The following is a 25,435-nucleotide window of genomic DNA, read 5'->3' as shown; positions in this document are numbered from 1 at the left end:
TTTGGTGAGTATCTACAGACATCTAAAGTCCACTCAAGTGTTACATGTCCTAAAATATATTCTTTTAAAAGGTACTTTTAGATAAAATGCCATTCATCTAGGTCAGTATTAAGGGCGGTGCTCATAAATTTGGCGGCACAATGACATCTTCACACTGATTTGAATTTGTCATTCATTCATTGAGTGACTGTGTGTCATTAGTATGTCACATACTGTTTTAGGTGCTCAGGACTAAGTGTGAAACTATATGGACAAGGCCTTACATCTTCAACAGTAGAAAAGAGCCATTATCCACCACTGAGCCTAACCACTACCTCTGATTTCTTCCCCTAAACTTTTGATCTTTGAAAACCCTTTTTATGATTCTGTCACCCTGGAATGGTTGTTTTACTTTGTTTTTGTTTTTTCAGACAATGTCTGTCTACATATAGCCCTGGCTATCCTAGAACTCAATCTGTAGACCAGGCTGACCTCAGACTCACAGAGATTCACCTGCCTCTGTCTCCCATGCGCTGGGATTAAGGCCTTGCACCTCCATGCCCAGCCTAGAAACTTTACATGGACTGTGAAACATAGGTTTAGTCACCTGGTTGTAGCACAACAGTGGCCTGAATTACAGATTCTAATAACAATAAAGCTATCAGTTACAGGAAGCAATCTGATTGTGCTTTTGAAATTCAGAGTTAAAAATAATTTAGTTAGTGTGAAGTGGTCTGTTTTGTTTTGTTTGTTGATTTTTTTTCTATCTAAAAAGCAAATGTATTGTTTTTTTTTTTAATTTTAAGAGCTTATAAGGATGCATATTCTTTAATGGTTTATACTTAGAAATTTCAGATTAATGTTAGATTCAGTAAAGAAAAAGGTCTGAGATATTCATGAGTTCAGCCAACCAGCCCCACAGGCTGTCTTGGCTTGGAGGGAAAGAAGAGCAGCACGTTAGTTCCAAGATACAGATCTGGGGCCATCAGAGGTGTGGGTGGGCATCTCAGTGAGGTGACATGTGGGATGAACACATGGGAAGCATTTGTCTCCTGTTGGGCTTGTGCTCCATCAAGTGAGGTTTCGTGGCCTCTGACTTACTGTGTGAACGTGCTGTAGCACAGGCGGCATGCTGAGGGCTAGCATGCTGGTGGGAAAGTCCCTATGACCATCAAGCACACCGTCTCGCTAACAACAGACTCTCCTGCAGGGCCAGTCTTTGCCTTTTGCTCAGTCCATCTCTACCTAGTTTATACTTGGGAATTGGCCTCACATTTTACACAGATCATCCTGTCCCTGACTGAGTTTAAAACCACTTTGTTCTCTCAGCAGCAAGCCGGTCTCTGTTTTCAGGAAAATGAAATCTTACTTTTTACTCTTATTTAATATTGTTAGGGATGAATAAAAAGATGATTTCTGCTTTGTTTTTATATAGAATATTAGCAGTATTTTCTTTATCAAAGGTGAACTAAACAAAGAGGGCTTTTTCCGGTGAGCAGAATATTGACAGTACATAGAAACAGGTGGAAACCACAATGACTGGCTGCTCGAAATGGCTGTGAGTGAAGGTTCAGGTCGTGCACTCCTGATGTTTGTCAAATCCTGATGTTTATCCTGATGTTGTTCAAATCAGATGAGCACCTGTAAACTAGACCTTCCTCTACCCACCTCTTCCTCTGCTCTTCCTGAATGCTGTCAGAGAAGCACCTGTGGGCAGTCACCTTACCACCTCCACCGCACAACCCAGCGACCCAGTTTGTTGTTGCTGACATGACATCTCCAGGGGCTGGGTCAGAATCCCTCCTAACTAACTGGATGCCTCATTATCCATACCTACAGAAATATGCTTCCTCGAATGGGTCAGTTCCACTGGAATCACATATTTATAAGAACATTAGGTCTAGAGCAGAACTTGGAGAAGCCACATTCACTGCTTTGTGTCATAGTTACTGAGAGCACAGAGAGAAAAACTTAGTACCTGGGGGCCAGGCTGGAGTTCAGTTGCAGAAATTAGGTCCTGACACAGAAAACAAACAAAAGACACCCTCACTCCTGTGCTTTTCCCATACTCCCTAGGAAGCAAAGCCATGCAGTGAGAACATGTCCTGTGAACATGGAACTAGTGGCTCCCATGCAGGAAGCTCAACACCAGTGAGTGAAATGTGGCTTTTACGGTTAAAAACAAAGCATGTGGTTTCTGTTCTGTCTTTGTTCTCCTAGATAATGCTTCTGAGTGGCGGCTGGGGGAGGATCCTTCACGAGCAGCTTGACGCGCCGGTGCTGGTGGAAATCCAGAAGCACGTCTTGCACCGACTGGAAAACGTGTGGTTGCCATTGTTTCTCACAAGTGAACAGTTCGCATCACGTCAGAAGATAAAGGTACATGACAGTATAATCTTGGGGTAGCAATTGGCAGCACCTAGCCAAACCTTGAATATGAGTACCTGTTGACCAGTCATGATCCTTCGGTAGGTAATCGTTAAAAGCATGGACTCAGGCTTCTCAAATTCCAACCCCGACCTTTGCCACACGTTTGTGGCTCCTCCTCTTTCAGTACACTGTAGTTTTCTCACTTGAGAAATAAGACTCTCAACAACAGCTGCACTAGGCCATGGCAGCCTATGTCTGTAATCCAGGACTCTGGAGGCAGAGCAGGGGATCGCTGCAAGATACAGCCCAGATACAACTACGGGATGATACCCCATCTCAACAGTAACAACAGAAATGTGTGCTTGGCTTCTCAGCATGGCACCCGGCAAGGAGAAGAGACTGAAATTTCATCTGGTAATGAAATTGAGTTTTGTTTGTTGTTGTTGTCATTTGGTTTAGTTTTTTTGTTTTGTTTTTTTAATTTTTATTTTTTGTGTTAGAAGCAGGGTCTCTACATAACCCTGGCTAGCCTGGAACTCACAGTCTTGCACCGTCATGCCTGGCCAGGCAATTGGTATTTTTAATGTTATTAAGTTTTCACACAAATGAGTAAGAATATACAAGAGCATCCATTGCAGTATCGCATGGGGAATACTTAATTTTGCTATAAAAATGAGTTGTCCACATGTTCTGACATGTCCACATGCATGACAGATGTCATTTACTTAGAAACTAAGAAGGTGCAGGGCAGCACAGAGGATATAATATTGGTTAAATTATTAAGGCCACTCCACGTAGTTAAAAGGGAGGTTTATTTTGTGGGGTAACTTACAAATGAAGGGGTAGGTTACAGGGTCTGGCAAGGGTATAGCGCAGTCCGGCGGTGTTCTCTGGAGAACTCTGCTCGGTCTACCTCCAGCGTCCAGAGTCCGGGAACCAAGAGACAGAGCTCTTCCCGATCCTTCGTCTTCCGCTTCCTCCTCTGCCCCGCCTTGTGGGCGTGACCATTACCGAAGCCTCAGTGGGGGTTGGAACTTCCAGGCCAATGCTGGGATGGCTACCCACTACAATATAATTCTATTCCATCTACTTCTGCCTCTGGATCTTCATACACATCTCTATGCACAACCATCTGCCATATTTCTGGATGTTTGTGCTTATGAAAAAAGTACTGGAAAGATCTGCCCACTGAAGAATATGTTTAGAAAGTGAGGACTTTTTATTTTTATTTTTTAAATCAGGTTTATCATTTGCTCCACTTTTTTTTTTATATGAAGCAAATATTACTTTGGTCATTTAAAACATCAGCAGTACACTTAAAAAGAGGTTGGCCTATCATGTATAATTTTGATTTTTAAACACGTGTCATTAATACTTATCAGAAAAAAACATGAAAAATATCCCCTATTATTTTCAATTTGTCAAGCTCTTTGGTGCCTTCTTATCTGGAGATAGCCTTGATCTTTTTAGCTGAGCATGTTAGGAGGAAACAGTGTAGTTAGAACACAGGCTATATATAGTATAGGGACAAGCTAACTCGCTTAGCAAGATATTCCTAAGCTTTGGGGAAACCCAAATCTCCTTTGACTTGAGGGAAATTCAGGTTCTCTCTCCATAACCAGGTGAAGTGACGTTTGGCTTAGTGATATTATTTTCCATATTTTCTCTTTATCTTCTTTACCACAGTCATGTAACTTGTCATTTCCTGGCTTTGCATTCTTTGAGTGGCCAACAAAACAAACTGATTCTAGCAGCCTTCAGCAAAAGATCAAAGCAGTGGGAAGTTTGAATAAATGGTTCTGGGGCATCATCTCACATGCTTGTGGGAGGAACTGACATCCTAGCTTTAAAAAAGATACAGTCAGGGTTAGCTCTGGAATGTAGCAAGAAAGACCAGATCTCCTTCCTTTGACCTGTGGCTGTCATAAAGACACAGGGCATGGCATGAGGTTGCCTAGCATGCAGGTAGCCCCAGGTTCAAGTTGCAGCCTTGTTTTGTTTTACAGACCTGGCCTTTTTAGATGAGTTACTAGTTACCCCCCCAATACAGTTGTCTCTTGGTATCCAGAGAGGACTATGGAATACTAAAAATCTGAAGATGCTGAAGTCTGTTCTATAAAATGCATATGGCTACATACATTTCTCCATATACTTTATTTCATCATTAGATTACTTATAAAATTATAATACAATATAAATGCTAAATAAATCTAGATTATTCTATTTATTACTTATTATTAAGTATAAGGGGAAGATGCCTGTATGTGCTCAGCACAGATGCAGTTTTCTTGTTTGAATAGTTTGCATCTGAGGTTAGTTGAATCCACAGCTGAAGAACCAGCAGCTATGGAAGGCAGCTGTCCCTTCTGCCTTCCTTTGAACTCTGGGTCTGGAGAACAGCGCAACACCGGTGAGGCCATCTCCAGCGCCACAGTTCCAGTTCTTACACAGCTGAAGTGACACTGTCACCTGTGTTTGGAGCAGTGTCAGGTGACAGTGCAGCTGAGGGAACTGACTTCCCAGGAGAACCCCGTCCCCACCCAGGACGCGGCCTGCAGGGTTTGCTTCTCAGCCTGAGCGTCTTTTTCCTGAGTGACACTTTCCTACCTAACCTGGCATTTGCCTCATTTCTTATGCTGTTAAAATAATAAACAATTCAAGCTTTGGCTATTCTGAATATGTTGATAAAATAATTGATTCTGCTTTTAGATACGGATGAAAGACATAGCTGATGAGCTTTTACTGCAGAGGCATGACAGGAAAATTGGAGTTTGGAAGGCAAGTAATTATATTCTCTCTCATAAATTCTACTCTGTCAAAGTAGTACACACATACATACATACACACACACACTTGTACACACACTCTCATATACACACACTCATACTCGCACACATTCTCACATACACTCTCATACACACTATATATACTTATATATATACATACAATTATCACATACACATACACACACTCCCACTCTCATATATACTCTCATACAGTCACCAACACACACACACACACACACACACACACACACACACACACACACACACACTCTTCTCATTCCTGACCCTTACTGTCTAAACCTCCAACTGATGCTGGTTGTGTCCTGGTGGTAGATGGAACTTGGGGGAAAGCGTGACTTTGCAGAGCGCCTGACCTCAACTGTGGAGCACATGGCTGACCTTTACACATGTACTTTCCACTTGCAGCCCTAGGTTTGTTCCCCAACACGGGGATGGATGGATCCATGTACATCTGTTTAATTATGTATGTCCTGGGTGTGTTGGACAAGCTATTCTTATAGTGGGTGGTAGTTTAGTATCAGGAGAGCGGATTACACAGAACAAACCAGTCACATGAGCACAACCAGCAGGTTAAAGCATCCTTACCTACCCTGTACTTCACATCACAGCTTAGCTTGGAAGCAACTGTGGCAGCTGTGATTTTGAAGATTATTAAAATCTCTGTGGTACCAGGCTTTAGTAGATGGCTTGTTTTGCCTCTTAGCAAGTATCATGAGCATAGTCCTGTTAGTGAGTCTATAAGCCCCCGAGGATTTATCCTCTGCAGGTCATGAAAAGTGAGACCCAGGTGACCCCTCCAAATTAGCGAGCATTATCCTCATATGTTGGAGGAATGCGTCATCCATCGTGAAGCTGTCTTCTGTGGCTTCCTCTTGAAAAGAGGCACTCTTGAAAGGATTGTTTTTGTTATAGTTTTATTGAAATACTAAGTATAGTGAGCTTATAGTTTATATTATTGTGAATTATATTTTGCATTATTTTCTATTTATTTAAATTACAGGTTTTGTTAAATGGCTAAGTTTTAGTATCTTAAGAAGCAGGTCTTAAAACAGTCTTTGTTGAGTGGGTTTTAAATAAACATCCCACTTTAATCCATAGTTGTTCCTATTTATAGGGTTGTAATCTTAATATGGACCAGATGTTGAGAGTCTTGGGTTTTTGTCCAGAGAACATGGCATGTGCCTCACTAAACAGTGATAGGCATCTGTGTCCCATGTCTGGGTTAATGGCACCACCACTCACCCAGACTGCCCGGAGCTGCTGTCCCCTTTCAGCCTTCTCTGTCCTGGCTGCCCCTCTCCAACGGAATCCATTACTCTTCCCTTGGTGTCCTGTGGCATTTCTTGCAAACTTCTCAAACATTTGTATGGATCGTCACATGTGATTTGTCTCAAGGAACTTATTTAGTCCTTGTCAGTAATGGCATTTTGTCATCGGTACAATTTGTATGTCCTTCTAAAACATCACTGTAAACGGTGATGCTTCCCTGTATGGTTATCTACTAACATCAACTCCAGCCAATTCCAACAGGATTGAAATCTATTTTCAGTATATAAATGTGGTAAATTTAATAAAATCTATTTATGGTTTTTGAATCTGAGAGAATAAAACAAGTTGAGTGTGTGACTTTAAATGGTCAAAATATTTTTAAAAGCTTATTTTAAAACTGTTACAATATAAAATGGATGTAGATGAAATACCTTTAAGCATTATTAAAACATCATGGGTACATCTAGATTTTGTGATCTGTAAAGTAAATCTTCAGTCAGAATTTCATTATTTAAAAAAAAAAAATCCCAGCACTCAGGAGGCAGAGGTAGGTGAAGGTCTATGAAGGTGAGGCCAGGCTGGGCTTCACAGTGAGTTCCTGGCTAGGGCTACATAGTGAGGCTCAGGAAAGAATTATTAGTAGTCCCAGAGTGAAGTTCAGTGGGAGAGCACTTGCCTTGCATGCATAAGGCCCTGACTTCCATTCCTAACAGCACAACAATAATACATTTAATAAGTAATAATTGCTAATTGCTATTATGAGTTATTATAATTATTCATTAGAATTCATAGTTTACTAAAGTGGTTTAAAAGCATGTCATATAAGACATGATCTTACTAGTATAGACTTAGAGTAAATGTTCACCTTAAATTATAGAATTATTTGACTTTCCTTAAAAAATTATAATCCCAAGAATAAAATAAATAATTAAAAATGATGTAATCATGAGATAAATCACAATGTAATTATACCTAGTCATAGCACTACAATTACTATGTTCTCTTTTTTGAACTGGCCCAAACTGTAATGGTTATTGAAATATTTTAACAGTGTAGTTACATGTGAATCACTCAGTAATTTCTTCTTTCTGGTTTCTAAAACTAATGGAGCCATTAAAAAAAAAGACAAAAGGCAGAGTGAGAGGGAAAGCTGTCAGAGTCTATTCTAACCACATCACAAATTTCAGTAGCCAAATCAAAAGAAACAGAAGTTGGTGGGGTTTGTCTAATTAACGATTTGATTGCTACTTTGGGGAAATGTCTGATCTCCTGTATTGTTTGCACAGCCTGTGGCAAGTAAGTGGATATCTTCATCCTGTGAGATTATTGCTTTCCGTAAAGCATTATTGAATCCAGTCATTGCAAGGCAATTTCAACGATTTGTGGCCCTGAAAGGAGATTTATTGGAAAATGGAGTACTTTTTTGGCAAGAAGTACAGAAGTTTAAGGTATTGTATTGGGAACTGGAAAAAACCACTTTTGTTTGAAGAGATGGTGCAGTAAGATAGGAGATGCACATCTGTAGTTTATGGATTTGTATAATATATCCCAATATCACCAACTTCCTTCATGCTAATGTTTAAACACTGGCATACTTATTGTCTACTGTCCGCTTGCTATATAATGAAGAATAAGAATGAGCCCCCATGATAGTATTTGTGCTTTCGAGAACATGTAATATGGTCTAGTACATTTCTGAAGAGTGTTTTAACTACACCTCTCTATCTCATGCATCCATAAATGCACTACATACATTTTTCTTGGAGACATTCCTAATACACACACACACACACACACACACACACACACACACACACACACACACACATATATAAAAGACCTTTTTACAAGAATTCTTCCTAAGCAAGTGTACAATAGTATCACTAAGCAAGTGATAATAACCAAAGATATTGGTGGACTGGCAGGGACAGGGAGGCTCTTCTGCTGGAAACAGTGGCCACATCCAGAGCTAAAGAAGTAAAAGGACAGGGCTTAGGTTCAGAGACAGCTTAGTTTCAGGCTTGGGAGTCTTCATGGAATCATATAGAATCTTCACTTTGGATAAGAGAAGGAGACTTCGTTTTGCTATTTAGACATGCCAAGGGGTACCTGACCCCTACCCAAATACTTCCAGGTGTATAGGCTGATTTCCTAACAAGCAGCCTGTTCTATCTCATTGCAAAATTGTGAGAAAAGAATAAATTTAATTGAGATAGTGATTTCTGTTGGCTCATAAGTTAAGTGTGTCTTGAGCAACACTAATGAGTTGTTCAATGTGTGGTAGTTCAGTAATATCCAAGTTTTCTCCAACATACCCTGTGTAGATGTAACTGTCTTGTTAAGTAAGAAACACAGAATCAATTGCAGAGTTAAAAACCACAGGTCAGAGGAAACAGGATTACCTGAGGAACTAGCAAGGTGAGATAGCTGTGGCTTGTTCTGTGTCTCTGATCTTCCAGCATTCACCCCAATAACTGGCCTCAGGTTTGTTTTTATTAACAAGTACCTTTAAGATTCATGCTACAACTGTGAGCTTAGTTTTCTTGTTCTCCATTTTAATATTTCTTCTGCAATATAGCTTTAAATTTGTGGTGATATTTGCCTTTGGCCTTGTGGTGGTTTGAATAAGAATGGCCCCCATGGGCTCATATATTTGAATGCTTAGTCATCAGGGAGTTATGCTACTTGAGAAGGATTAGGAGGTGTGACCTGCTGGAGTAAGTATGGCCTTGTTGGAGGAAGTGTGTCACTGGGAGTGGGCTCTGAGGTTTCAAAAACCCATGCCAGGCCTTAGTGTCTACTCTCTCTCTCTGCCTAAGGATCAGGATGTAGCTCTCAGCTACTGTTCCAATGTCTGCCTGCATGCTACCATTTTCCACACCATGATGATAATGGACTAAACTTCTGAAACTATAAGAAAGCTCCCAATTAATGCTTTCCTTCATAAGATCTTCCTTGCTCATGATGCCTCTTCATAGCAGCAGAACACTGACTAAGACAGAAGTTGGTACCAGGAGTGGGGTATTGCTGTGACAGGCCTGACCATGATGCTTGTTGGCTGAATGTGGACTTCAGAACTTTGGATTAGGAAAGTAGTGTTTGCTATCAGCAAAGCTTAATGGTCATACTAGTAGGAGTATGGAAGACAGTGGTGCTGAGAGCAATGTAGATTGTGATGGCCCCATACAAGAGGTTTCAGATGAGCAGAATATTAGCAAGTGGCCTAGAGACCAAGAATGTGGCTACTGTTAGCCCTTGTCCAAAAAAAATCTGCCTTAGACTAAATTGAAGAGTTTTGGATTAATGGCATTGGCAGAGGAGATTTCAAGAGAGCGTAGTATTGACTGTGTCATGTAATTGTTAGTGGCCAGCCTTATGCAGATTTATAATGAAAAAGAACACCAGGAGGTGTAACAGAGGCCTGACTTGTGAATTCCAGAGGGAAGTTTGAGAGTCACTTAAAGACTCAGGGTTGTTTGCTACTTTGAGTTGAGGATCTGTAGTTCTGGTCATCTGGGGCTGAAGCGTCAGTTGTGATTAACAAGAGACCAAAACTACTGAAGTGAACCCTTTGCTTTACTGGGACAGTTGATGCTGGTCAACTGAAGCTAAGCAATTAGGGGTGATTAAAAAGAGACCAGCATCACTGTGAGAAAATCTTCTGGGAAGTATTTCCTTACAGTCAGCACCTAGAAGCTGTGTTCTTGTGCTGGCAGCCAAAGTTGGTAGTGTAAGAGTCAACTGGATGGTACTGGTTTTGAAGGCATAAAGGGGTCATAGAGAGCAGCTGAGATTTGGCACTGTGTGTCAGGGCTGGAGTCGCTGAAGAGAGCCTAAAAGAAGCTTCTGGTGAAACTGCAGCCCATTTTCAACAGAAGACCCTAGCATTTTGGAGATGCCACTACCATGGGATGACCACCAAGAACAGCAGTAGGTATGAAGTGGAGCCAGATGGAATTCTGAAGACAAGCTGTGTGTGCTACAAGGAGCAGAGCTAGAGAAGTGACCCAAGCCCTTGGAGGAGCTCAGATCAGTTTGGAAAAGTTTGGCAAGACAAATGGTGGGGAGAAATTGCTGTGAAGATTTTCTCTTCTAGAGAAGAACGTTCAAGGTTCTGAAAGACAGACATTTATCAGACTGTGATTGCTTCAAACCACAGAGGAGAAAAAAAAAAAAATGTCTGCAGGGAACCATGACCATGCCTAACAGTGACTTTGAAATCTTCAAAAAGATGACAGGGTCCCACAATGATGATGCCACATGGACTACGGTAAAGCCATTAAGCTGATTAACACCACAAAAAGATTGGCTTTGGATTACAAACTACTCAGGACAGTTTTGAGATGGCTAGCTGAGATGATCCAGCCTGACAGACTACTTGAACAAGGACTTGAAACAAGCCCTGCACTTTCTCATTATGCAGCGGCTGGACAAATGATACAGGACTTGACAATTAATCCAAAAATAGAGTTTTGTTTAAAAAAGAAAAAGGAGAATATAGATATGAGGTAGATCACTGAATCTACCCTGAGGAAAAAAGAAATAATAGGATAAATGGGTAGATCATTGAATCTACACTAAAAAGAAAAAGGGAAAGATATAAAAATGACAAAAGGTAGATTATTGAAACTTTTATGAAAAGAAAAAAGAGCATATGAATATGATAAGAAAAAAAAGATCAATTTTTGAATCTACTTTTAAAAAGGAACTACTTGTTTTAAATAGGATAAGTACTGAAAATTTTTTTGCCTGAGTTTATCAAATGTTACTAGACTGGACATTGTTATATATTAATGGAGTTTTTCATCTGAATCTGTCAAATGTTAATGGACTAGACATCGTTAATGTAACTCTTGACTGTATATATTGTATATACTTATTGGATAGTTTTTCCATCCAAGATAACTGGATGTTGAGTTATTTACACTTTTGGAATTTGGTTTTGCTTTGTTCAGATTGTGACAGTGCCCTGGTTCTTCCCTCTTGAAGTAAGAAAGTATTTATTTATTTTTGATTTGACAGGAGCCTACAGTTGAGAGACTTTGCATTTTAAAAGAGACTAGCTATTTTAAAGAGACTGGATTTTTAGGTGTTTCAACTTTGAAATACTGTGGGACTTTTAAAATTTGGAATATTTTATATTGTGATGTTCTTATTAATGTGAGATCTTGGGGATGAATATTGTCTTAGTTAGGGTTTTATTTCTGTGAAGAGACACCATGACCAAAGAAAACATTTGATTGGGGTGACTGGCTTACAGTCTCAGGGGTTCAGTCCATTATCATCATGGCAAGAAGCATGGCAGTGTGCAGACAGACATGGTACTGGAACTAAAAGTCCTGTGTCTTGCAGGTAACAGGAAGTGGTCTGTCTCACTGGGTGTGGCTTGAGCATATATGAGACCTCAAAGACCCACCTCACCGGTGCCACACTTCCTCCAACAAGACCACACCTACTCCGACAAGACCAATGCCTTTGGGGGCCATTTTCTTTCAAACCTCCATAAATATGAAAGGAAAAGCGTAACATTGATGTGTTTATGTGCCAAGTTGACAAGGGGTCAGCTGTGCTGACTATTTTTACGTCAACTTGACACATGCAAGAGTCACCAGAGAGGAGGGGGCCTCAGTTGAGAAAATCCCCAACAAGATCAGGCTGTCGGAAAGCCTATGGGGCATTTCCTTAAGTAGTAATTGATGGGGAAATACCAACCCATTGTGGGTGGTGCCATCCCTGGGAGTCTGGCAGTCTTGGATTCTATAAGAAAGCAGGCTGGGCAAGTCATAGGAAGCAAGCCAGTAAGCAGCACCCTTCCATGGCCTCTGCATCAGCTCCTGCCTCCAGGTTCCTGCCCTGTGTGAGTATCTTGCCTTTATTTCCTTCACTGATGAACAGTAATGCTGAAGTGTAAGCCAAATAAACCCTTTCATCCACAAGTTGCTTTTTGGTCATGGTTTTTGATCACAGCAGTAGATGAGAGGAACTTTAGCTCAGAGCAGGTGATGGCTGAGATGGAGGGATGGTAAGTTAGGAAGGTCTCAGTGGAAGTATTGATCTGTATTAGGTCTTGAGAGTGTGACAGTTGGAAGGCAGTCTACCTGGAAATCTCATACTGGACTAATGCTTAGATAGCTTACTTTGAAATCTTGTTTGGAGGTCCTAGCAAGGGAGTACAACTAATCATATACCCTTGATGGAAGAATGGTCATCCTCTACAATGTACCATGCAGCTTTGGGAGAGACACATAGAGTCATCATGGAGGAATGGGACACCCACCTAGCCAGCTGGACCTGCCAAATCAACCCCAGCAGTCAATGGGGTAACAGATATCACAGTCAGATTGCCTTGACACCCACGACTTACTGTTACTGTTTCCCATCTGACAGGGATCATTTTAATGCTTTTCTTGTGATCATGGGTTTATTATTCACAAGAATTCTAGATCAGGGGTGCTATAGTTAGCATTTTACAGGTGAAGATGCTAAAACAGGGGACAGCTAAGAAACATCCAACATGAGGGGTTGGGGATTTAGCTCAGTGGTAGAGCACTTGCCTAGCAAGCACAAGGCCCTGGGTTCAGTCCTCAGCTCTGGGGAAAAAAAAAAAAAAAGAAACATCCAACATGAGGTAGCTCATGAAGTGAAGAAGTGGAATTTCAACCAAGTCATCATGTTTCTGGTGCCTCTGTTGTTAGCCACAAAGCTGTGCTGCATCCTAGTAGTGACACTGGAAATAAGCAAAGAGACAGCTCAGGTAATCTTGGACAAACAGTGTTCTGGGTTGTGAAAAATCAGAAAGAACCAAGTCTACAACAGGATATTGTGTACTTAATTGAGGTGTTGATTCATCTCAGATCTCCACAGTCAATAAAAATCATCTAGGAGAATGATTAGTGATGTAAAATAATGTTTACCTATTGATTTCTCTAGAGCTAGTTACTGAGCAGTAGTAGGACTTCATATAAAGTCTGTGTTCATGTGAGATCTGTAGAGAAAAAATTAGGAGGATGTATTCTAATATCTCAGGTTTGTTATTGACCCTTGACACCAAGGGCTAAGCTGAGTGCTGAGGATAAAACAAAGACCAAGTAGTATTCCTTTTCAGACTCACAGTATCTAAAAAGAGACACATCCAAGGCCCAGGATGTTAGGGAAGAGGGTAAGATGGCGTCTCTATCGCCTGAAGGAGCCCCAGAAAGTTTACTAGAACAAAGCATTCTTAACTCCAGTAGTAGGTGAGAATTAACAAGGCAAGAACCTTTGATCCCAGCACCCAGGAGGCAGAGGCAGGTGGATCTCTATGAGTTCCAGGCCAGCCAGGGCTATACAGTAAGATCTTGTCTTGGAAAGAAAAAAAAGAAATTGGGAAAAAATATCAATCATTATTCTAAGTTCTATCCCATTAGTAAGAATTAATATTCTGTAACATTGCAAACTTGTTTTTACTTTACAAGTTTGTATTCCATAATTATAATCAAGTTTACCAAATAATTATATAATAATTCTACAAGTAATGGTAAACAGTGAATATTTGGTAATATACCAAATTTATGCAGTGCAAATAGGCTTTTTCTAAGTTGATGCTAAGTTGAATAGACATGCTGTTTATAATGCAATATTAATATTAAACTTTTCTTCTACATAACATACAGTAAACCCTACATAAACTTTCATATGACTGGTGCCAAAAGTTTCCTTTCTTTGATATTCTAAGACATCTCTTACAGTAACCAGTGTCCCCCCAAGTACTTACTCAATGTTAGCTCATTTCTGGCCTAGAATTAGACGTTTCCAAATTTGTTTGCTTTCAACTGATTTACAGAGCAAAAATCTTGACATAAAAATGCTGTAATTCAAGCCAAGCTATCTATTAAAAAATATTGTCTTCAACTGTGACTTTAAAACTAGAACATTTTAATGTACTATCGCTACTTTTAAAATCCTTCTAGAAGAAATAATGTGGTGATGTTATGGTTAAAACATGAAATGTCCCCCAGGGGCTCATGTGGCAGGTGGTGAATACTTGGTTGCCAGCTGGAGGAACTGTTTTGAGAAGTAGAGGTAGGACCTCAGAAGGATGGATTACTAGGGCATGACCTTGAAGGACATATGCCTCAACCCTGGTCCCCCTCCCTCTTGCTTCCTATCTGCCAAGAGGTGAGAAAACAGCCACATGTTCGGCCAACAGAAGGTTCTGCTTCACTAGCACCCAGAATCCATCCAGCCAAGGACTGGGGTCTTGAACCCCTGGAGCTGTGCACCAGATGGAGGACACCCCGCCCACATCAAAGTTGCTTTTCCTTGTATTTGATCACAGTGCTATAAGAGCAATTCATACAGATGAGATGACTGGAGTATTATGGATCCTAAGTAATTGGAAGGACATTCTTGTTTAACAGCAACAGGCAGATTTTTGCTAGCTTCTTGTGGCAGCAGTCAGGATGGAAAGCTTTTGTTTTGTTTTGTTTTGTTCTGTTTGTTTTTCGAGACAGGGTTTCTCTGTGTAGCTTTGCACCATTCCTGGAACTCACTCTGTAGCCCAGGCTGGCCTCGAACTCACAGAGATCCGCCTGCCTCTCGAGTGCTGGGATTAAAGGTGTGTGCCACCACCGTCCAGCTTGGAAAGCTTTTATAACTAGCTGTAACTTGACAAATGCAGATTCTCAGTGTTCTGCTAGGACTCCATCCCAGTTTTGAGCAGTAGGCTTTCACGTGGCCCCTCCAAGGAAACTGACCAGTGCCTGGCATGTAGCAGGTACTCAATGGACAGTATAGCTGTTGAGGAGTCACACCAGGCCTTAACACTGTCGCTGCTTTGGGAAACTAGTGACAATTAAATGAAAGCAAGGCCTGTGCACCAAAACGACAGGTTCCCTGAGTCTAAAAGAAAGGATTTTTAAAGATAGTTCAGGCGTGTTGCCGTGCCCTCACAAGGCCAAGCTGAGAGGTATAGACTGTGAAGTGCTCTGAAAAAGCACTGATGGCGGCGTCTGCTGTCTCTCCTCCTCCTCGTTCAGGATCTGTGCCACTCACACTGTGATGAGTCCATCATCCAGAAGAAAGTCATGACCATCATCAACTGCTTCATCAACTCCTGTATCCCACCGGCTTTGCAGATTGATATTCCGGTTGAGCAGGCCCAGAAGATAATTGAACACCGGAAGGAGCTGGGACCATATGTGTTCCGAGAGGCACAGGTAAGAGCTGAAGGCAGTGGCTGAGCATGTGTTGAATACACCAGCAGTCAACGTGTTCTTTGAAGCTCTTTACATGACTCTTGTATGCAAGATTTTAATCTCCCCAGTAATACTGGGGTTTGCTCTCTTTAACATAGATATCTTCTGCCTATAGCTCTAAAATATACAAAACTAGCAACTTACATACTGCATTGTTGATAATGCCATAAATGAACTAAATAATACACTTTGACTTTTCACGGTTACTGTTTTGTCTACAAATTGTAAAAATACTCCAGGTAATTACTCCTTCCTTTCCCACTATTCATATTCCCTTTTAAAATATCTGCTACCACAAAAATGTGTAAAATATGTGTGCCTTAAAATGTGTATATTTTTAAAGATTGAAATATTCACATAGCTCATAAAAAAGTGAGAAGGGATTTAAGCGCTCAACCAGCATAAAGTCCTACACTCATGAGAGGAAACTCAGGCCTTTTAACCTGCTCAGGTTACTTCTTTTTAAGATAAATAATAGAAAACATTGACTTGGTGGGCATAATTTATTTGCATTTTGAAAACCCTTTTAGTGATGTTGTTCCTAAAAAATGATTAAGAAAAATAAGTTATAATAGGGGTAACGAGGAAGGCCATGTCACAAACTAAGTGATATGAAACAGATTTGGAGTGTGATTGCCCTGGGGCATGGAAAAAGGCCATTATCCCTTAGCGTTCATTTGTAAGCCATCTGTATTCAAGTCCGCTAAGGGACTGAAAGTGAACTCACAATCCAAACCATGCATTAAGACGGGCAGAAGAGTGATTGAGGATATGCAAGAAGAGAGAGGCAGAGAAAGCATGGCACCAAAACTGCAGCATCTGCTAAGCTCTGAGGACTTTGTTTCATCTTGCGGGCCTAACAAACCCGAACAAAACATGCTCCTCCTCGGTGTCGGATCTCAGGTCTGACGTCCAGACCCATGTCCTTAGGCTTACAGTGTCTATCTGATTCCTGAGGTGGAGTCAGAGAGGTACCTTAGAACATCTAAAAATACAGTCTTCACTTCAGGTCCCCTCTCTCAAATCTGTAATTATTCCTGTTTACCGAGGGGCAGCTCTGAGATGCAAGTAGAGATCTGGTAGCCATCTTTATGTCCTTTCCTCTCCTTCACTCCCTTAACCCCACATTTGATCATTCCTTAAAACTCCGTCATTATCTCCTGTTGTGACATACTATCAGTTTTTCTTCACCCCCATGCCACTTCAGATCTGCAGACCTTTTACCATTACCAAAGCTGTGGTCTCTGGGCTCTCCCCAACCAACACACTGCAAGTGGAGCGCTTTCTCTCAAAATGGCGTGGGATCATGCCAGCCTCTGCTGGAGATGCTTTGCTGTCTCCTGCTGCCCTTAGAGCAAAGTCAGTTTGCTCCAAACCTATAGCTGCATCTCTTCCCACCCCATCCTCTCTTCCCCAGGGTCGCTAAAATGGCTGTAGTTCCATAAATGGACTTTTCCATCTTTAGTCCTGAGCTTCGTGCAGTACCATCTTCTTTCCTTTGTGTTTGTCCCTGTCGTGAGACTTAAAACATGAAATCCAAAGGAGGTTGTCAAGTTTGTGAGGACAGAGTGTTTCTTACTCATCTTTGTGGTCTAAATGTAGAGTAGGTATTTCTGACTGTATGGATGTGTGAGATCATCATGACAGATGAGTGTCAGGTCAACTTGGAAATGAGAGCAAAGTAGAACTAAAGGGCTGAGTCACAAATTAGAAGTTGCTCTTCTAGCCTTGCATCAGTTTAGCCCCTGTCTGTCCCCACACCACTGCCAGGTGCCTGAAGTTTTCCCAACTGCTGGCAGTGAGCAAGGCAGGCCTAGATATATTAATATATCTTAGAATTTGGTCATTTTTAAGGTTCTTCAGGTACAGAAGGATGTGTATTAATAACCAATATTAGCCTCAAATGTCAACTGTATTTTGGAGGATTAACATTTTTAATGTCTTCCATTGAAAGCTCAGGTCCTGGTAGGATAACACTTACAAGAAAGAATGACTCAGGTTTTACTGAGATAACTGAGAAGTAGGGTTAGTAGATGCCAACTACTAAGCCACGCATTCAAGCTGAATAGACTCATAACATACATTATATCTACACACATACATATAGATAGATATATATTTCATATAATGTGCTTTTATTGTATTCACAACCTCCCTCAACTCTTTTCAGATCCAGCCCTCGTGCCTACCTACCCAACTTAGTGTCTTTTCTTTTTAAAACCCATCCAGACCAAATTTGTGCTGTCCATATAACCTTGGTGTGTGGCCTTCTACTGAAGTATGGTCATCTTACAGGGAGCTACCTTCTTAGAAGACTGACTCCCCCTCTCCCAACAGCTGAGAGTTGCCCATAGCTCTACCTCTAAGGTTGGGATTTTGTGCCTGATTCCCAACTCCATGCTGGAATTGGGTCTGGCTTGGGCTTGCACAGATGCTGTGCACACTGTCACAGCTGCTGTGAGGTCACATGCGTGGCTGCCCTGCTCTGTACAGATGTGTCCTTGTGGTCACCCACCCCTCTGCTTCTTACATTCTTTCTGTCCCTTTTCTGCAGTGATTCCTGAGCCTTTGTAGGAGTGGGGAGATGTTCCATTTGGGCTATGCATTCTAGAGTTTCTTCTTCTCTGCACCTTGGACAGTTTTGGATTTTTGTGTTAATCACCATCCATTGCAAATAGAAACATCTGATGAGGGCTGAAAGATGTGCTAACCCATGGATAGAATGATGTCACTCAGAATCAGTTTAATGCTTTGTCACTAAGGCATCCATGGACATGGGTCTCCACATTTTTGCATTCATGCTACCAAGGAGCTACAGAATACAATGACAAGATTGTATTTTAAAAGGAGTGAATAATAGCCGGGCAGTGGTGGCACATGCCTTTGATCCCAGCACTTGGGAGGCAGAGGCAGGTGGCTCTCTGTGAGCTTGAGACCAGCCTGATCTACAAAGTGAATTCTAGGACACCCAGGACTGTCACACAGAGAAACCCCTATCTTTAAAAAAAAAAAAAAAAAAGTAACTAATAGCCAGGGAATAGTGGCACAAACCTTTAATCCCAGCACTTGGGAGGCAGAGACAGGAGGATCTCTGTGAATTGAGGCTAGTCTGGTCTACAGAGTGAGTTCCAGGACAGCCAGGGCCACACACAGAGAAAACCTGTCTCAAAAAACAAACAAAACACAAAAATAAAAACAAAACAAAAAGCACTTTTTGCTGGGTGGTGATAGCACACACCTTTAATCCCAGCACTCGAGAGGTAGAAGTAGGTGGGTCTCTGTGAGTTCAAGGCTAGCCTGGTCCTGTGAGTTTCAGGACAGCCATTCCAGGATACAGAGAAACAAACAAACAACAACAACAACAAAAAGAGTGAATAATGATTATAAGTAATTATACTCATGACTAGAAAACATGAGTAGTGACTTTTGCTAATTCAAGACTCAAGCATTGACTTTGAAAACGATCCCTCTTTTACCCTAAGAGAGCGGGCCAGGAACCTAATGGGACAGCTCATTTTTCTTCAAGGCTACTCTTAGCCATAAGATGTTAGGCTTGATTTGATGTGGCAAGTCCTACCTTCTTGGAAGTAATGTACGCCTCTGAAGCTAATGTAAAACCTCAGCACGGGACTTACAGCAGCTACTCTTATCTCCATAAATATCACAATTAATCACTTAATGTGCAGTGTCCTCTTAGAGCATTGGTCTGGGATACCGTTTTGCTTTTTTTTCTTGCTCTCACATAAAAGAGATTGTATCATTTAAAAGTTACTCAAGATTTATTCTCAGATCTGCAGCTTTGTTTAAGAGCCTTTCCAGAGGCAAAATGGTATTTCCTTTCTCTAAAAGACAGAGAAGGTCTTGGGGGTTGGGAGAGAGTTCCCTTGAAGAACTGAATACTTGGAATACTTGCATAATACTTCGGAGTGCGGCTCACCAACCAGGGCAGTTTAAAAGAAAACATGAATTTCTTGTTTAAAAAGACCTAATGGAGTCTTTATTAATGTAATCAATTGGTTAGGGAAACATAAAGAATAAAGTCACTCTTAAGTGTGCCCTGTGAGTGTTTTAAAGGGCTTCTCGTTGGTGGTAAAGACACTGAAGAGAAGCCCATGCTGAGCTCACTGCACTAAGTCTGCAAACAATAAGGTGGAGAGGATGCAGTGTATGTAAAATGGAGAAGTTAATCCATTATTGGGGCAAGTTAGAGGTAATTCGGTACATTTGTAGAAAATTGTAACCTGAGATGTACATTTTTTTTTTTTTTTTTTTACAGATGACAATTTTTGGAGTTCTGTTTAAGTTTTGGCCACAGTTCTGTGAGTTTAGGAAGAATTTAACAGATGAAAAAATTATGAGTGTTTTAGAGAGAAGACAAGAATATAAGCAGAAAAAGAGACTGTCAGAGTCAGAGGAAGACAGGATTGGAAAGGTAAGACCAAAACCATTCTAGATGGAATCACACTTCTAAAAACTAAGGTGATGTGTGGTTTATAGAAGAGTGTGGGTGGGGAAATATGCAGAGAGGGGTTAGGGAACACAGGCTTCAGTGACTTAAAGCCTTCATTCCCAGCTCTCAGACTTCTCGAGTTTCCCAAAATTAATGACAGATATGTTCTCTTCTTCATGAAGGGTTTCTTGATGTCTCTGGGCAACATCAACAGTTTCCATCCACTGGAGTGGTGTTCCTGTGTGTGTGTGTGTGTGTGTGTGTGTGTGTGTGTGTGTGTGTGTGTGTGTGTGTGTGTGTGTGTGTGTGTGTGTGTGTGTGTGTGTGTGAGAGAGAGAGAGAGAGAGAGAGAGAGAGAGAGAGACTGAGAGAGAGGTGTATGTGTGTGATGTGTGTGTATGCATGTGTGGGGGTGCCTTGCAAGAGAGACTGAGAGAGGGGTGTGTGTGTGTGTGTGCATGTGTGGGGGTGCCTATGTATGCACATGTAGATGCCAGAGCAGGAACTCGTCCTTTTCTATCACTTTCTGCTCTATTACTATGAGGCAGGGTCCCACAGTAAACCTGGAAATAGCCTAGCCTGGTGATCCTCCCATCTCCATGCCCACAGCTCTGGGGTAATAGGGGACCTGACTACACCCAGCTTTTATGCCACAGTGTGCATGTGGAGGTCAGAAGACAACTTGTCAGAGTAGGTTCTCTCCTTCCACTATGTGAGTCCAAAGGTCAAATTCAAGAATGCAATCAGGCTTGGCTGCCAGGGCCTTCACCCTCGAAGCCCGATTCTTCTATCTCTACACGAGTTCAGACAGATCCAGCTCAAGCTACCAGGCTTGTGTGGCAAGTATCTCTCTACCTGCTAAACCGTCTCTCCAGGCCCTAGCCTCTTTGAATACTCTTGTTGTAGATGATAACTGTTAGTTATTTGGCGCTCTTACCCTGGGAGTAAACGTCCCAAAACATGACAAATCCACAGAAGAGTTGTTTATTGAGATAGGATAGGAAAAGAGACAAGACAGGCCTGTGGGAAACACACGTGGTCAAGAGAAAAAGGGTAGAAGAGAAGAAGAGACCAGTGCAAAAATGGCGCCAGCTTTATAAAGAGTGAGCCGCGCATGTGTACAGGAACGCATGTGGCTACTCCATGCATGCATGTAGATTACATGGCTGCGTGCGCTTTACACAACCATGCAAAGCCACAGAGTCCTAGTCATGTAAGATGTTTTGACCCAGAAATGGCTATTTTGAACCGGAAATAACTAGGCGGGAGTGTCTAAGTCCTATGGGCATGCCCAACCGTGTGGGCATGTTGTGACATCATATCAGTAACTATATTGTTACCACTTACTGGTAACTGCAAACTTCACACTTGTATTTATTTTCATATGGAAATGTAAGGAAGACCAATGCAGTAGCAGCAGATATTTGTTTCAAACCTATGACTTTTTGTAATGTGAAATGTAGAAATGTATACTGAAAATAATCTTTGCAATAGATAAGACTTCTCTGTGGGCATGATTCCCAACCTCAACTATCAATTTCACATATCAATTAATAGAAATAGTATTTATCTCACATGACTTGAGGGAAACTAATTGGCCTGGTAGGTATGAAAGACCATTCAACCGTGGACTTGCCAGGTGTTATTTGCTCATTTGAGACCATGCAGCACAGTAGGTAGGAGCCTTGGCTTTGATCCTAGCCCTATCCTAAGTTCCAGTCCCATTAGTTCTATTTTCTTTTTATTACTATTTTAAAATCTTTTATGTGTATGTTTGTGTGTGTGTGACATATGCCTGCAGGTCTTCCCTGTGAAGACTAGAAAAGGGGTTTGGAATCCCTGGAGCAGGAGTTACAGTTGAACCATATGCCATGGTGCTGGGAACTGAACTCAGGTCTTCTGAAGAGCATCAAGCCATCCCTTGGTCAATTCAGTCATCTTAAGCAAAGCAGTTCAGTTCCCCCAACTTCTCATCTTGTCATTAAATGGAGACAGTCACAACACTTGCATCCCAGAGGACAGGGTTGAAAGGACGTATGCAGCCCAGTAAATCACACATAAAGACCAGCTGTCTTCATAGGCATCGTGATCTTTCTATCAAAATGGCATCAAGTACATCACCCATTTTCATTCTTGAGAGGAATTAAATGGAGTTAGACCACCTGAAGAATGTGACTGAAGAAGACTTAGGAAAAGTTTTAATTGAACATCCAGTTTAATACCAAGATCATAAAAACAGTGTCACATAAATGTAACTAAATACAAATTTCAAGCTTTGGGGACTGGCAAGATGGTTCAGCCAGTAAAGTGCTGTGAGTTTGGTCCCTAGCACCATGTGAATAAGCTGGGCATGATAGCATGTGCTTGTATTCCAGCGCTGGGAGACAGAGACAGGAGGATCCCTAGGGCTCACTGGCCAGCAGCCTAGCCTACCTTAGGAATGAAAGACCGTGTCTCCTTGTGTAGCTTGACCTGCTTAAGGCCCCAGGCAATGGGATCAGGACCCGTCCCTGGTGCATGAGCCAGCTTTTTGGAGCCCAGTGTCTATGGTGGGATAACTTACAAAGCCTTGGTGTAGGGGTAGGGGCTTAGACCTGCCTCAAGTGAAGGTACCAGGCTCTGCTGACTTCCCATGGGAGGCCTTGCCTTGGAGGAGGTGGGATTGGGGGCAAGTTGAGGGGGAAGGCTGGGGGGCAGGAGGAGGGAGGAGAGGGGGATCTGTAGTTGGTATGTAAAATTAATAGAAAATTTCTTAATAATAAAAGAAAAAAGAAAAAAAGAAGAAGAAAGACCCTGTCTCATAAACACCATGCTGAGAAGCGACACCCAAGGCTGTTCTCTGGGCTCCATATTCAGATGTATCGGTACACTTACAAACACACATACATACTTGTTTGACAACACATATTGTTTAACATGTTCATTCTCTCTAGTTCAGCTAACATGTTTCTAGGAAATTACTATGCATGAGAGAATCATCACAAAAATGAACACAGATGTATGTATATTGATTGATTTCTAGTATACAAAGTTGGAAATGACCTTAGTTTCCACTTGAAAGGATGAAAGTAGGCATCAGGAACACTCATGTCATCATTCGGCACATATCTGAGTGTACGAGACCATCAGCTACCACACAACAGAGATGTGTGTTCATTTTACCACACAACAGAGATACTGTTCTGCAAACACTTGGTGCTAAACAATCCAAGGCCTGCCTTTTGGTTCTGTATTTCCTCGTATTGGGACATATCCCAATAACCTATATGAAAAAGGAGCACATTGATTCCATTTGTAGGCAGATTATAATTCTATGTCCATGCATTTTCCCTACTGGAAAATCTGGCTCTATGTTCACGAGAACTATAGACCTTTGATGCTTGGATTTTTATGTTCTACCTCATTATTTGTCTCATTTATTTTCAATGTTTTTGTATAATATGCCAAAATTAAAGATCAAAGTGACTGGCTTGAGGCTTCAAGTGTAGTACTCACCATGAACTAATTTCTGATGTGATATTGTAACTTCTTAAGGTCTCATTATCTGTTTTGGAATAATTTACTTTTTCCTTACAGGCTGTCAAGCAGTATGCAAGCACCACAGGCTCACTAACCAAAGCTCCTTTAGCCAGCGAGTCCTTACTAGGCCTGCAAGCTTATGGTCGACAGGTAAGACGCCAGGGCCACTTCCTCTCCCGAGCAGTGGGTGCACAGTGACTTGGTCACTCAGCAGCAGGAGGCTGTCTATGAAGTGGGCCCATGTATGGTTCAGATATGAGAATGGACTAAAATGGAAATCCTCATAGAGACTGGAAGAAAATGTCCTCCAACTTGCAGAGAACATGTAAATTACCTGATCAGAGACAGTATAATAAAGGAAAATCGTGTTTTATGGGTTTGGAAGTGCTCCCCCAGCACATGCTGGGAATTGAAATTCAGGGCCTTGTACATACTGGGCATGTGGTCCTCCGCTGGGTCCTTCCTTAGCTCACAAAGGTTTAACTTGAGTGACAGTCTTCCTGAAGAAAAAAGTATGAATCTGACAACCACCACAGATTAGTGTGCTGAGTTCAGAGATGGGGAGAATACAAAATGCTTAGTCTCCGTTTCTTGGTTCTCTGCAGTACATGCCCACCACCTAATACATTTGCATTCTTATGTTTGTAACTAGTGCCTTCATACCAATTCTCTGAAACATGAGTTTAATTTATATCCATTTTTAATGACTTGTATTTAAAAAAAAGTTTGCATCTTAGGACAATACTAACTCATAAAACAATGTTTTCTGCACTTAAAAATGCCAAATAAGTTGTTACCCTACTGAGATAACTGATAGGCTATGAAACTCTCATGGAAGAAGAGAAATGGCTGATTTTGTAGAGATGTGTACTGACAGATCTATCTGAAGTGGATGACAGCCAGTACGTGCATCAGCAAATGACCGGCATGACCTGTTGGAAGTACACCATAAGCTTAAATGAAGGATGTGGACATAGAAGCTTTGTCCTGAGCTCTGTCGGCATCCAAATTTACTCTGCTGCCTAAACGAGGCATAGAATCTCCTTTGAGCACAAAGAGAAAGGGTGGGGATGCTAATGATGATGTCGTTGATAAAATCATGTCCCTTCTATAGGAAACTGAACGGCTTCCGGATGTCAGAGGCACCTTTAAAATATACATGTTTACTATTGACTTTTGCTTTTTAAATTCTGCATATTGTTACTCTAGAAAATTAGGGAATAATAATCAATTACTGTTATTCAGTAGTCAGCCTAAATTCAAAACTATCACCCCCAAAATAATCTTGGCTGTTTTATAAGCACCTAAGTTCATAATCAGTATAAAGATAATATATATTATTGAGTCACTCTTACTTATCCATAAGCTCTTGTGACATTGTTCACTGGTCAATTGTTTCATTATCCCCACGTTCTTCTTCACTCAGAAAATTTATAGATTCAGGTCAAGGCTACAGACAGAAGTCGCTTTGCTATGGAATAAATATCCTTATGAAAGTAGAATAAAGTACGTTGATAATGATCTGTGGTACACAGTTAAAGATGAAAATGCATAAATGGGGAAATCTGCATTATCATTTGAGATATGCAACAGAATATCTCAAATATATTCCTCTTTTGTTTCAATTTGTTTTGTTTTTTTAAACAGTATCACTGTATAGTCCAGGCTGGCCTGGGCTTTAATATGTACCCCAGGATAGCCTCAAAAATATGCTTATCTTCCTGCCTCAGACTCATTCACACTGGAATTAAAGGCATGAGCCACCATACCTGACTAAGATGTACTTTCCTTGGTATATGTTATAT

The 25,435-nt window shown here is 41.2% G+C and overlaps 1 protein-coding gene across 1 annotated transcript in view; it reads left to right on the top strand.

Annotated features, from left to right (window-relative positions):
• The window catches only part of Rgs22 (regulator of G protein signaling 22), a 149,053-nt gene that overhangs the window by 116,630 nt on the left and 6,988 nt on the right, over positions 1–25,435 (top strand). Inside the window, exons 19-24 of the mRNA XM_036208311.1 lie at positions 2,200–2,358; positions 5,059–5,127; positions 7,712–7,873; positions 15,443–15,622; positions 19,938–20,093; positions 23,688–23,780. Of these exons, the coding sequence (XP_036064204.1) occupies positions 2,200–2,358; positions 5,059–5,127; positions 7,712–7,873; positions 15,443–15,622; positions 19,938–20,093; positions 23,688–23,780 (819 nt within the window). The remainder of the gene's footprint in view (positions 1–2,199; positions 2,359–5,058; positions 5,128–7,711; positions 7,874–15,442; positions 15,623–19,937; positions 20,094–23,687; positions 23,781–25,435) is intronic.

The sequence above is a fragment of the Onychomys torridus genome, chromosome 16 (genome assembly GCF_903995425.1).
Source record: "Onychomys torridus chromosome 16, mOncTor1.1, whole genome shotgun sequence".
Classification (NCBI taxonomy): domain Eukaryota; kingdom Metazoa; phylum Chordata; class Mammalia; order Rodentia; family Cricetidae; genus Onychomys; species Onychomys torridus.
This window is presented reverse-complemented; position numbering and strand designations above follow the sequence as displayed.